Source organism: Perca fluviatilis, chromosome 9 (assembly GCF_010015445.1).
Source record: "Perca fluviatilis chromosome 9, GENO_Pfluv_1.0, whole genome shotgun sequence".
Lineage (NCBI taxonomy): Eukaryota > Metazoa > Chordata > Actinopteri > Perciformes > Percidae > Perca > Perca fluviatilis.
In genome coordinates, this window is record NC_053120.1 from 17,727,556 (window position 1) to 17,740,504 (window position 12,949).

General features: G+C 40.5%; 1 protein-coding gene across 1 annotated transcript; it reads right to left on the reverse strand.

Moving 5' to 3' along the window:
* alpi.1 (alkaline phosphatase, intestinal, tandem duplicate 1) lies at window positions 1-12,433 on the reverse strand. The gene is made up of 13 exons (XM_039810320.1): window positions 12,331-12,433; window positions 11,960-12,043; window positions 11,075-11,191; window positions 9,899-10,024; window positions 6,789-6,904; window positions 5,431-5,605; window positions 4,227-4,399; window positions 3,845-3,979; window positions 3,681-3,756; window positions 2,676-2,810; window positions 2,188-2,379; window positions 1,753-1,869; window positions 1-501 (listed from the first exon to the last, which is right to left on the reverse strand). The coding sequence occupies exons 2-13, from the start codon at window positions 12,006-12,008 to the stop codon at window positions 227-229; spliced, it is 1,686 nt and encodes a 561-aa protein (XP_039666254.1). The 5' UTR covers window positions 12,009-12,043; window positions 12,331-12,433; the 3' UTR covers window positions 1-226.
* Between the last annotated feature and the right edge of the window lie 516 nt (window positions 12,434-12,949).

Consider the following 12,949-nt stretch of genomic DNA (forward strand, 5'->3'; position numbering starts at 1 on the left):
CCCACAAAGCTACTTGCGTTTCACGTTTGATACTTACGTTTCAGATCGTTAAAATAGGGCCCAAAGAATGTTTAGTGCATCAAGTGTCTCTATTGTTGCATGCATACGATGTGTTTGTGTAAGTGTGTGTGTTGATGTGTGTGTGTGTGTGTGTGTGTGTGTGTGTGTGTGTGTGTGTGTGTGTGTGTGTGTGTGTGTGTGTGTGTGTGTGTGTGTGTTTTGGGGGTCATCTGAGTAACCAGAGGAGGCTAAGCAGGCCAAATAGGAGGCTCGAGGTTGTGTTCACACAGCCGCTCGAGGTGTGACTGTGGGGGTGAGGAGGGCAGTTCGTGTAGGGCTCTAAGCAGGCAGCATAGGCCATGACGTGTGCCACATAGTTCTGCTCTTTCACCCCATGGAACAGGTGAGCCATTGGGCCTTTGGCGTAGATGGCCACATCCTCCCCGCCGTGCGTCTCAGCATCCAATGGGACGGCAGCCTGCTGCATGTACTCCTCATCGTCTGGAGAGAAACGAGTAGAGTGTAGAATATAACCCACTGTTTTAGCCAACTCTCTGCTTGGATCATCAACTGTTCATACAAAACAGATGCTTTTATAGACCATGTCATCATAAATTAACCTCAATGTCAGTCCAGATTAACTTCCTTCTTCACAGTGACTTTGTCACTCGCAAACAAGTAGACTATTTAGTGAGACACTGTTTGCTCACAGCACTGTATTCACTGTGTTTGTCAATTCAAATCCAGAGAACACATTTGGATACCTTAAAGGTTACATTTACCTCATAGATGTTTTTGTGGCTGTTGCCCATAAAAAGTTGTTTTGCAAATCTGCTGTAATTTACCTTATTAAATTTAATTACAACATATTCTAAACCCTGAAGGCAATTTAAGTCAGTTTGATGAAATTATAGCATTTACTGCCTGACGTTTGTACTGAGTAAGAACAAAAGTAAGTGTACTGACAGTTTCCACAACTTTTCCTCCCCAAAAACAGAAAATACTGGCATTCAAAAGTGGAAAACAAGTAGGTTACCAAAGTGTTATTGAAGTTATGATGTAAACAGAGTGTAGTCTTTGGTGGCTTGGCTTTTGCATCATTGTGGATTGATTTTTGTAAAGAATCTGTTAGAACTCTTATCTGTAACTAATCATACCTCTATTCTCTAAAACATGTTGCAATACTGTTTTAGCCTCATGGTCTCCATCAGAATATAGATGCTGACTTTTAAGTGCTTCACATTTCTCCAGAATGATAAATAAAGATTTAGAAATAAATCTCTCACTTGCATTGCACGTTTACTTAACGTGCCAGATGATTTGACTGTGCACTTTTGAGACTTAACTAGTGGTTCCAAAAACATAATGTGACGTCAGTCCTTTCAAAAAGACAAATTTGGGGCTTTAGAAGGTATTTCATCCCTGGATAGAGGTATTTCCACCTTAAACTATACTGAAAACACTCATGCAATGATTAAAGCGAATGGTGCAGAACAAGAGGAGGAGGAACTGGATCATTGGTGTCCAGTATTCCACAAAGAAATACAAATAGCTGTAAAGTTACATGTACACAATAAGGCCTGTGCAAAGAAAAGAACAAAAGACAGCACAATGAATGTCATAATTTCATTTCATCATATTTCATCTTTGCTTTCCAGGCATGAGTCAGCCGTAACCACATCAGTTCCCACTGTCTATATACACATCAGCATATACGAGTGCCACATCTGAAAGACATTAGTTTGTGCTTACAATAATCCACCATTGTGATGTTCCCTCTGGTTCCATTTATATGAACATAACCAGGGCCATTGGCGTACAGAATGCTGGTGAAAGGCATTTTGTCATCGGCTTTCTTTGGTGCCAGACCTAGATGACAAAAAATGAGGGTGAGTAATAAATAATACAGTCACAGTATGTTTTCATATAGAGGCAAAGCAAGTATACAGACTCACATGAACTTTATGAGACAAATACAAATTTGAAACTTTCAACTTGCAAGTGACGTAACCACAATCTTAAATATTGAGTCAAAACCTCCATATATGAATGTCTAAAAACTCATTCACAGTCATTATATGCTATTTTCCACATATGGTTTGCATCTGAATACAAATCCACTTTGTAAATTTGATGTGCCTGAGGATGACTCTCATGCCAACTGAATCCAAGTGTTTTGAGCCATACCGAAGATGGGATTCCCTCGTGGTGTGTTACCACCAAAGGTGAAGACGTGGGAGTGGTCAGCAGTGACCACAGTGAGAGTATCGGATTCCCTGGTTAGCTGTGCAGCGCGCTGAATGGCTTGGTCGAACATCACAGCTTCTGTCAGTGCCAGTTTGGCAATGCCATCATGGTGGCCATGATCAATTCTCCCTCGTAACAGACCAGCACAAAACAAGTGAATTAGACTTGGCCCAAAACATCTGACTAGTGCACATCGACTCAGCAGTATATGCCTTGGATTCTTCAAAAGTATCTTAAAAACCTTGAATTGAAATGAATTCCCTGTTTTACATTGACAGCCATGTACAATCAGATTTAAACGGCCTAAGGACCATACAGTAAAAGTCCCTCAAGGTATAAATAACCACCATGACCATAATTCTTCATGATTGTTATAACAACAAGTTTGATGAGATTTTCTATTAGAGGATTGTTGATATAGTACTCATCTTCCACAAACAGGAAGTACCCTTTGGGATTCTTGCTGAGGATTTGTATGGCCTTCTCTGTCATCTCCACAATCGAGGGGTCACGTGTGCTGTTCCGGAAAACCTCGAACCGCATGTCCTTAGGCTCAAACAGACCTGGAACCACCGAAAAGAATTCAATATTTTGAAGCCGCTGTAGAATCAAAAGAAAGAAGACTTTGGCTCTGTAGGGTGGTAATGCTGAGCTAAATCTAAACTGGCAAGAACAGAGTGAGAGAAAACACAAGACTGAAGACAGTTAAAATCCAAGCTGCTTCTAAAATCACAAATGCCACTTATTAATTAATCAATCAAAAATTACTGCATATACTATTTCTATTTTGAAAAGTTGATAACAGGGGTTCTGCATAGACATTTAAAATGTTGAGACAAGCCATTCCATTCATCAAGAAAATTCTCCAAGCATCCTAATAGTAAGAATTATTATTGCGGCCATTTAGGGAAACATGTAGGAGCACTTTTATATGTAGTAAATATTACAGGCAGTACACATCTTTAACATACATGAAAGCATTATAACTTTGTAAGACGGTAACAATTCTGTTGCATCTGTATTACTGTTATGCATCATCACAGCAAGGGACGAGGCCTTTGGTTTTTATTGCTGTTACAATATGGGTGATAATACCAGCTAACTGTGAATTTATAGTGTATCGTCATCATGACTACTTTACATGGCTGTAAAGGTACAAGCTGATTTAACTGGAATCCTCTTATTTCTGAGCCATTGAAAAGGTTTCGTAAGTTAGATAAGAAGTTTATCTGTCAACACCTTAGTGGCACATTGTGTGTGTGTGTGTGTGTGTGTGTGTGTGTGTGTGTGTGTGTGTGTGTGTGTGTGTGTGTGTGTGTGTGTGTGTGTGTGTGTGTGTGTGTGTGTGTGTGTGTGTGTGTGTGTGTGAGTGTGTACATCACATGCGCATGCATTGTTGTTGCTTTTCTGCCTGGGTTAACATCTATACGCACCCATGAGTCGGTCAGTTGCTTTAATATTAATCTCATCAAACTCCTTTCTGTGCCAAACATAGTGCGACTTCTTGTTCTGAAAAACAAACCAGAAGACACTTGAATCTGTGACTTATATCTTAAAATATATGGAAATATTCAAAAGCAATGTTGAATAATCTTACTGGTTTAGCCTTCAGCCACACGTCAATGAGGTTCCTCTTGTCTTTGCGGTCCCCCTTGCGAGAGTTGGAGGTAGGGTACTCAGGGTCTGGAGTGCCTTTTGGGGTCATATACATCCTCCCTCCCCCCAGAATGACCTTAAAAAGAAACCAGACAGAATGGGATCATTATATTTGGTAGCCTATGGTGGTCATGGTACTGAAGAATTATACTGCCCTAATAGAGCGCTGTTGATTTCACAGAACTGCTGATTAATACTTATTTGATTATATGGCTACAATTTAAACCAGAAATAATCTATGAGTCCTGATGCTCAAGATGGAAAATGAAAATGCATTAAGCTTTTAAAAAAAAAAAGTGCATAACGGAATTGTTCTTACATACATCAATGTCAACATTGGTGACCAGTTGGGTTGCAATGTCGACGCAGCCCTGTTGGCGGGCGCTGGAAGGAAGATCTGCATCACTGTACCAACTGCGGCTGACAGAGTGGGCATAAGCAGCAGCTGGGGAGGCATGCTGGACACGGGTGGTGGTCACTACACCAACTGATTTACCTGAACAACGCATAGATACACCCAAATCAGAGGTAAAACTGTTTAGGCAGTCACACACAATGTGAATGTTTTTTGTTGAACAAATGACAGTGGGACCTTAATTATGCACTTTAGAAGTTTACTTATTCAAAATGTTCTTGGACATAGAGCTGCTCTGGAGGAACAAATAATAACAGGTTCAGTTCAATGAGTGTAGCCACAGTCCCGCAGTCTTTCCTGGCTAAGTAATGAAGCCCAGTGGAAGAAGTAGGGGGTTATGGAGGTTCCAGTTAACCATATAACATATTGCTCTCTAGAAAAGCTTGTTTCTGCGGCAATAAATGAGTGAAGTATCAAAATCACTACTCTCTACATGGGGTTTATTTTGTGGTGTTTGCTGGTCTAACTACTAATAATTCAATTAACACCCTAATCAAATTGCCCTTGGGAAACTTTGCTATTTTGGCTCCAAACTTGTTTACCTTTAACAAGAAAGTACTGGCTCCAATAAACGTGGTTATAATAAAAACTGTATTGCTTTATGGCTTAATGGGAAATACTTTAGTACCACTGAAATTCAATATAATAGCTATCCAGGTATGTTTAACTACTGTATCTGGACTCTACCATGTAGCGCATTGACATAATGACACAAAGACGTATAACATCTTGTTGCAACACATAGTGAGTATTGAGTGAGTATAATATTTCTAATAATGATCTCTTGCACATGAATCATAAACATGCCTGGACACACAGGCAGTTGCACACAAATGATATACCTTGTGCACGTGACATACAGTGATTATAAGCACAAACGTGAATGCAGGCCAATTTGAAATTATCTCTTATTTAGACATTGTAAACATTGAACTGGTGATGCTAAAGTAGCAGGGAACAAGCTTATCAGATGATTGTTTTATTACTCATATTTTATTTAACGGCAGATATGGTCATTGCATATCTTGAGATAGGAATGTGACTCAAACCAAATGACCCTTCCAATACACAGCACACTAACTACACTTTAACAAGCTAGTTAGTGGCTTTACCTTGTGCTTTAGCACGGCGTAGTACTGAGTAGACCTCATTACCGAAGGTGGTGTTACACTCGTAGGCTACTGCGTTAGCACTGAGCCCCACGGTCTTAGCATTGGCCTTCACCCCACAGTGATAGGCTGTGGCTGTGCTAGCACTGTCTGCTACCTGCTTGTCCACACTGTAGGTCTGTGGAGTAAAAGCGCAAACACCATTAAAGGACAGGGCAGGAAATAAACATATATTTAAAGTATAATTTCCATCTCTATTCTATAGGTTAGAACACAGAGACACCAAATACACTGAATACTCATTCACACTCACACAATAATGGAGGGATTATACTTGGCCATGAAGCTGAAAACTATTTTATCTGACTTCTGCTGTTTTTAATGTTTCTATCCCAATATCAGCATTTTCAGTTGAAGTGTTGTTTATAGCAAAATCCTTTGAAATAATTTTCACACGAAGGTTTGAGTACTTAATTTGAAGCGGGACTGTATGAGGCGAGATGAAACTTGTGTAAAGACCAAAGCATGTGAAAAATGGAATCATACCCACACACACACACACACACACACACACACACACACACACACACACACACACACACACACACACACACACACACACACACACACACACACACACACAGACCCACCCTTCTTTACACTGGTGTATTCATCTACTCTACTCTCTCTCCATGTGTCACAATGTACTGATTTACCAAGCAACCACAGACATATACATACACATGCCTGAATAACATACTCAAGTGTATTACAGTAGTATGCAGTACCTTTCTCTCTTTCTGTATGTGGAGACAAAGCAATTAACAGAGGGATCACAGAGCGCAGAGACTGAAAAATGTCACTTTGACCTGTTTCCATTTACTAGCTGTAAAGTATTTTGAAAAAAATATGCACATGCTAAATTACTACTTTGCCACCCCCCCCCCCCCCAAGCTATAATACATGTTAAACTGTAATCAGGACAGGAACATACACAGGTATTTACTGGTAAATGATGAATAAGTATTTTTTTTATTAGAAATAATATTTCCAGGCACCATCTGTGGAGAAGAAAATTGGTTTAAAAAACAAATCTATATTTAAGAGGTAAAGCTATAAACGGTGCATGTAGTGAATGCAACATGTACTGACCAGGACATCACAGAAAATGGCATATGTACATTGATTATGAACATTATAAAATAGTCTTATTTCTGAGAAATAGGAAATTGTTCATTAAAAAAAAGTTATTTGGTGAAACCCTACTGCCACCTTCAAATTACAAATTGTATTGTAGCACAACTTAATTTGTTGGTAAATAATGACTGATGAGCTAAAGGTTAACAGTGTTGTGCTTTCACCTTTGACAGGGCCACATATGGGAAGGTGTCCATGGCCAGCATTGTCTCCTCCCCTGATCTGCCCTCCATTTGACCTCGCAGTATTCGAGCTGCTGACACTGTGGACACACCCATCCCTGAGAGACAATGATTTACAGGTAAAGTCACTGATACTGTATGGACATATTAAAGAAACAATGATTTAGAAATCTATATTCTTAATGTGTTCACATTATGTAAAGGTTTACTACCCTCTGTCCAGTTAGTGACCATTTCAAAAATCCAGACCAAAAATATTTAAATGTGTTTGTTTGAAAAGCTCAAACTATAACTGTCAGACTGAAGGGGAAAAAAATTATTCAATAATTCTCTAAACAAACTAAGTGAAAGCACGTCAAGGCCATTAACATCAACTGAATCCACAAATGAACAGGGCATTTAAGGCACTGGTTGTCTAGGATAACCACATCTTCAAACAAAGTCATCACACAGACCAACACTGACTCTACCAGGCAAGTATTCAGACCACTATTGGTAGAACATATAACATATAAACATACTTAAAGATTCAGCTATGTCACTATCTGGCATATCTATTAGCATAGATTATATGTATTTAGATTTTCTATTAAGGGACCTGTTTTATCTCTTCCTGTGGTCCACTATTGGTTTTCACCCCTGACTTTGAAAACCATACTTGAAGCCCACGTCACAGTGGTGCACTTAACTCTACCTTTAACATCACAGTCATAAAACTGAGAACATGCTCTGGGCAGGGCATTTCTGGAGAGATGCACAAAGAAAACTCAGCCTCGACCACCCAGAAATGTGACTTAGTAGGTCTGATTTAAAGCAGATATTCTAGTAGTTAAAAGGAAACAACACTTTTAAATCTCTGTGCCTTTAAACAGATCCCCTATGCAAAAAAAATATTTCTTGCCTCCCCAGCTGTAAATATACCACGCCAGAGACATTTAATGTGAAAACTGTTCCAATCAAATCCAGATGGAAAGTTTCCCCATAATTGTCCCTTTGGTAGACAGTACAGTCGGACATGTAGGGTGTCAGGAGTGGATCTTCAGGTAGACAGCCAACCCCTGCCACCTTAAAGATACCCTGAGAAGTTGTTGACCACTAATAACATTATGGCGCAATGTTTTACGCGTAGGTCCCCATTTTGTTTAAATACTGCACGCACATGCACAAGCACGCGGGTGACGCAACTCACATCCTGCAGTTGGTTTCACTCTATTCAGCTGATCGACAGTTCATGCTGCAAACAAACAAGAAGACTGCTAGTAGTAGCAAGAAAGCTTGGATGAAAACAATGCACAATATAAAATATCTCACATTTGCAAATGTTTTGTGAGGAAGAAAATGCACTCACACAAAAATACAATTCAAAGTTCAATAAGTTGTCCTACTTTAACAACAAAATAGGCACAGTTTGTGCCAATCAGTGCTTTGTAACATTAGCAATCTCTTAGAGTCGCGTTTCTTGCCACCTGACAAATGTAAGTACAATATTCACTCTCACTCTAGCTCTGTTTTGGTTTCCACCAACTCCTGAGGGCAATATCTGGCTCTTTAGCTGCAAAATGTTTCATTATGTTAACAAGCTAGTTCCTAACTTTACATTAAATTGCTCCATAAACCCAAGGGGAACTGTAGTCAGGAGTCTGTGGGTTGGTCACTGCGAGTGACCCCTTTAACATTACACTTTGTCATGTGATCCATTGTTGACATAAACATATCAATCAGTGTAGCTTTAAAGTGATGGTTCGGAGTAATTTCACCCTATGACTTTTGAACAACAACCCCAAACAAAAACCCCCCAGAAAAGCATTTCCCCTCCCGGTCTAACATTGGGAGCGTTAGCGTAGGTTATCAGCTGAATAGCTTAGGGGCGTAGCATGGACTCATCGTTTGTATCTCGTAATGACCACTATATAATGCCCAAAATGATACCAAAGGTTAACACTAGTACAAATAGGTTATGCACTCATAAAACAATGGATTGGAAAGTTTGTAAGTACACCAGAAGTTTATGTAAGTAACACTTGCCTGCTGGCTTCTGCTCTCTGCTGTTGTTGTTGCTGCTGTAAGACGAGTGCTTAGGGACGTCTACAAATTACAACACCGAAAAGAGATGCAACAAAAATATTTTTTAATTTAACTTTTTTTTTAAAGTAAGTGCTGTAGTATAACTAGCAGGACACAAGTAATAATTGAGGTAAGTTTGGAGACATTAACTTATTTAATCATTAAATTAATAAATATTTTTGTTGTATCTCTTTTCGGTGTAGTAATTTGTAGACGGCCCTAAGCACTCGTCTAACTGCATGTAGCAGCAGCAGCAACAGAGAGCAGAAGAGAGCAGGCAAGTGTTCATAAACTTCTGGTGTACTTACAAACTTTCCAATCCATCGTTTTATGAGTACATAACCTATTTGTACTAGTGTAGATGTTTGGTATCATTTCGGGCATTATTAGTGGGGTCATTTAAGAGATACAAACGTGGGTCCATTAGCCTCTGCGCTAAGCTATTCAGCTGATAACGCTACTCTAACGCTAACTCTCCCAATGTTAGACCCAGGTGAAAAAAGCTTCTGGGGGGGTGTTTGGCTCGAGGTCATGGTGCAAAGGACCCTAGGGTGAAATTACTCCGAACCATCACTTTAAGTTTATGCAGCTAAAACTACTTAAAGAAAAAAATCACTTTCATGATTAAAGGGATCCAGTAATGGTTGGAGATGTGAACTCTTCCTCTCTAAGAGATAAACGCCTTTTTTTCTTCAGTCAGTACTCACACAAACTCCAAGAGTTTTCTGGTCAAGTCCGCATTATCAATTTTGAATTGAACAAATGATTATAGAATGTCCAAAGTTTTATTACAACCACTTGCTCAACAGCCCTGGCAAACACACGCCTGCTCTACCAGTCACGTTCCCTCAATCCATTCTGAGCACAGCAAACACAGTGTAAGTGACACACTTGAGCATTGACTTGCATTACATATTGAGCTGCATTTGTCCTTGAGGCTGAAAGTAGCAGCTTTTCCAACTTCAACCACAACCAAGTCAGTGTTGAATGTTTGCTGGAATATATTCCATAATGATAGCATGACCTACCGTCACCGAGGAACAGGATGATGTTCTTGGCTTGGTGCTCCCGAGGGCGGAGTTTCAGCGCAGCATCCAGTGTTGCCCTAGCCTGAGCATCCCAATAGGCTGGTTCCCGCTCAAGTTCATACAGCACTTCCGTGGAAACACACACATTGATGGCGAATGAGATGGGTATGTGGGGATTGTAGATGGATATGTGCTGATCTCAGAGATTTTGCAGGTAGAGAATCAGGCAGTGGTGGAAGAGGTGTTCAGTTCAGTTACTTAAGTAAAAGTACTAATACCACACTGTAAAAAATACTCTGATACAAGTAAAAGTCCTGCATTGACAATGTTACTTGAGTAAAAGTATATAAGCATCATCAGGAAAATGTACTTTTAAAATTTTTTTTAATAAACTACATGTGTTTTGTAGAGCAAAAAGTACAATATTTCTCTGTGAAATGCAGTGGAGTAGAAGAAGAAATTGGCATGAAAATTAAAGACTTAGTTAAATACAAGTACCTCAAATTTGTACTTAAGTACAGTACTTGACTAAATGTACTTAGTTACATTCCACCACTGGAATCAGGTGTGATATTGATTGTGTACATGTGGGTGTGTGGTGTTTGCATGCGTAGAATAGTAAAGCTCCAGAACACAGAGGCTTCAAGTGAATTCAAGTGTGTCTGTGGGTGCCTGCACACTCATGCATCTCTCTGCGTCTTTTTCTGACACTTTGAATTATATTTTGACTGCGGTTAGACAAGAGAGGAGGCTTTCTTAAGCAGTGACAAAAATGACAAAAATAGCCAAGAAGACACTTTGGTTTCTATCCGTTCATGCCTACTGAGAGTCACAGTGCAGGAGGTCAAACAGGAACATCCCTCCTGCCACAAATCAAAACAACGGAAAGGCAAACACCCCATCCCACATTTTACATAAACAGGTAGACACAGGCAAAAATATACTTATGCACTTTTGTGCATCTACACTTTTACAGACTCTTCATTACACCTACACACCTGTGTTTGTGCTCATGATTGCAGTTGAAGTTCTCAAGCACAGTCTGTTCTCACATACTCACCCTTTCCCAGGTTGAGGTTACCTGCTTGAGTCCCTCTGCGCGTCCATTTGTCTGCCCACAAAGTGCTACTAATATCCCAACCACAGGCAGCAATAATAAGTCTGTCGTCTCCTCACCTTGGCTCTTCATAGCGGCCCGGCCCACAGCCAACAGTACGGGGCCCAGAAGGATGAGCAGGAGATTGGGGGTCCTGCAATGTGGCGTCTGCATCGCTAATCCAAGCGACCTGGAGGCTGGAGAGGTTGACACAGCCGGCTTTCAGAGCAGTACACCAAGACCAAAAGAGACGGGGAGAGAGTGTGTGTGACTGCTAAGACCTCCGGCCCTGCCTTTTTAAAGCCCCGCTGGGTGTGTAGTAAGGAAGTGCCCACGCCAGCTCATAGGCTTAGAGCCACAAAAGAGGGAAGAGAAAATGTGAGAGGAGGAAGAGCCAGGGGGGAGAGAGAAAGAGAGAGAGAGAGAGAGAGAGAGAGAGAAGAGAGAGAGAGAGAGAGAGAGAGAGAGAGAGATGCTGGGACCACACAAGAGTGATGTAGCATCACAGCCCCTCTACTCGCTTTGATTTCTGAAAATGCACCACCCCCATTTTATTGTTTTAAAAGGTTGCTTGCATTTAGTTCTCCTTCTTCCAAGCCCCCCACACACACACACACACACACACTCTGAAGTGTGATAGGAATGTGAATGGTCCTTTGATGTGGTAATTGTAAAATGGGTCTTTTTTTTCATGCAGCAGCCTTTAACAGGGAGAGAAAAAAAATGGCTACCCAATTTGTGTTGGCATCCATCACGATACAAATCATAACTGTGTCTTTTTCCATTTCTCCCCCCATCCCCCATCCCTTGGAAAAACAGTCCAAGGGAAGAAAGGGAACGAGGTCCAAGCTATTCTTGAAAATATCATGATTGAGTCTTGATGTGCTCTGCTTTTCATGTCAGGAAAATGGTCATATTTCCTTTCCCCCCTTTTGCATTTAAAAGACCCCAAAATTTTCCCTCACCAAGTTGTCTTGGCTGGTTTTTCCGTGGGAAGTGAAGCTGGTTTAGCATTTTTCTTCCGTGAGGTAGTGGCTGCGGAATACTGCCTGCAGAATGAAAAAGTCTCTCTTTTACGCAAACACAACAGTTAATGTGTGAAATGAAGTGAGTTGGGCCAACTTTGTTCCACTCGGTCAGAAGAATCGGATTCCCGAGGAACGGGTCTTGCCTCGTGAACCCGGAGGCTGAATCTTGTTACAATTCATTGCTCTGGAAGACCTCTGCCTTCTGGCAACCGCTCACCCGTTGCCAACAGGAGTTTGCAGTTAGTCACATGTGCCTAATCAAGGCTGCAATAAAATCATAGCAGTGATCTTGGTTAAAGAGGACTCACATGATTCGGCCCACACCGCATGAACTGGAAATACCAACGGCAATGCGCAAAGAGCAGGAAATCTTGTGGAGGCCTGTCTGTCTCCATTTGTTATGGGTTTGCCCCTGAGAGAAAGTCTATCTTATGTTGGGAAAGTCAAATTAGTTTCCTGCAAGACAAGTGTAAACACCTGGTGGCTGTTTTAGGTCTCAGTGTGGATCATCCATCCACCAAACAGTGCTTAGTAGCTTTGCTGGCTGATTATATGGCAAGCTTAATGCTTGTGGGAAGGCTACAAACTCCTGGGAATTTAGAAGAATGATGTGAACAAAGCAGAGCAAAACAACAGTTTAAGAAATTCAATCCCAATGTATATGTTATATACATTTCAGTAATGGAACCAATTTCTGATTTCCAACATAAAGTATCTAAAATTAAAGCCACTTCTTCATAGGTTATACATAATATTTCCAACTTGATCTACTGTATGTATTAAAACGTACCAACATTTGTCAACTACCTACCTCCAAAGGGTAGATATGTAACTTTCCTATTGACAGCAAAAACATATATCATGTTTTTATTCCCCTGAGCAAAGCAATCATGACTACAAGTAACCATGATCCATTGAAATAAATCA

Coding starts and splice junctions, on each gene's coding strand:
- alpi.1 (XM_039810320.1), bottom strand. CDS start 12,008: ATGCTAAACCAGCTTCACTTCCCACGGAAAAACCAGCCAAGACAACTT. Junction 4,400..5,430: donor ACGCCGTGCTAAAGCACAAG/GTAAAGCCACTA, acceptor TGCGTTGTTCAG/GTAAATCAGTTGGTGTAGTG. Junction 3,757..3,844: donor TGTGGCTGAAGGCTAAACCA/GTAAGATTATTC, acceptor TTTGTTTTTCAG/AACAAGAAGTCGCACTATGT.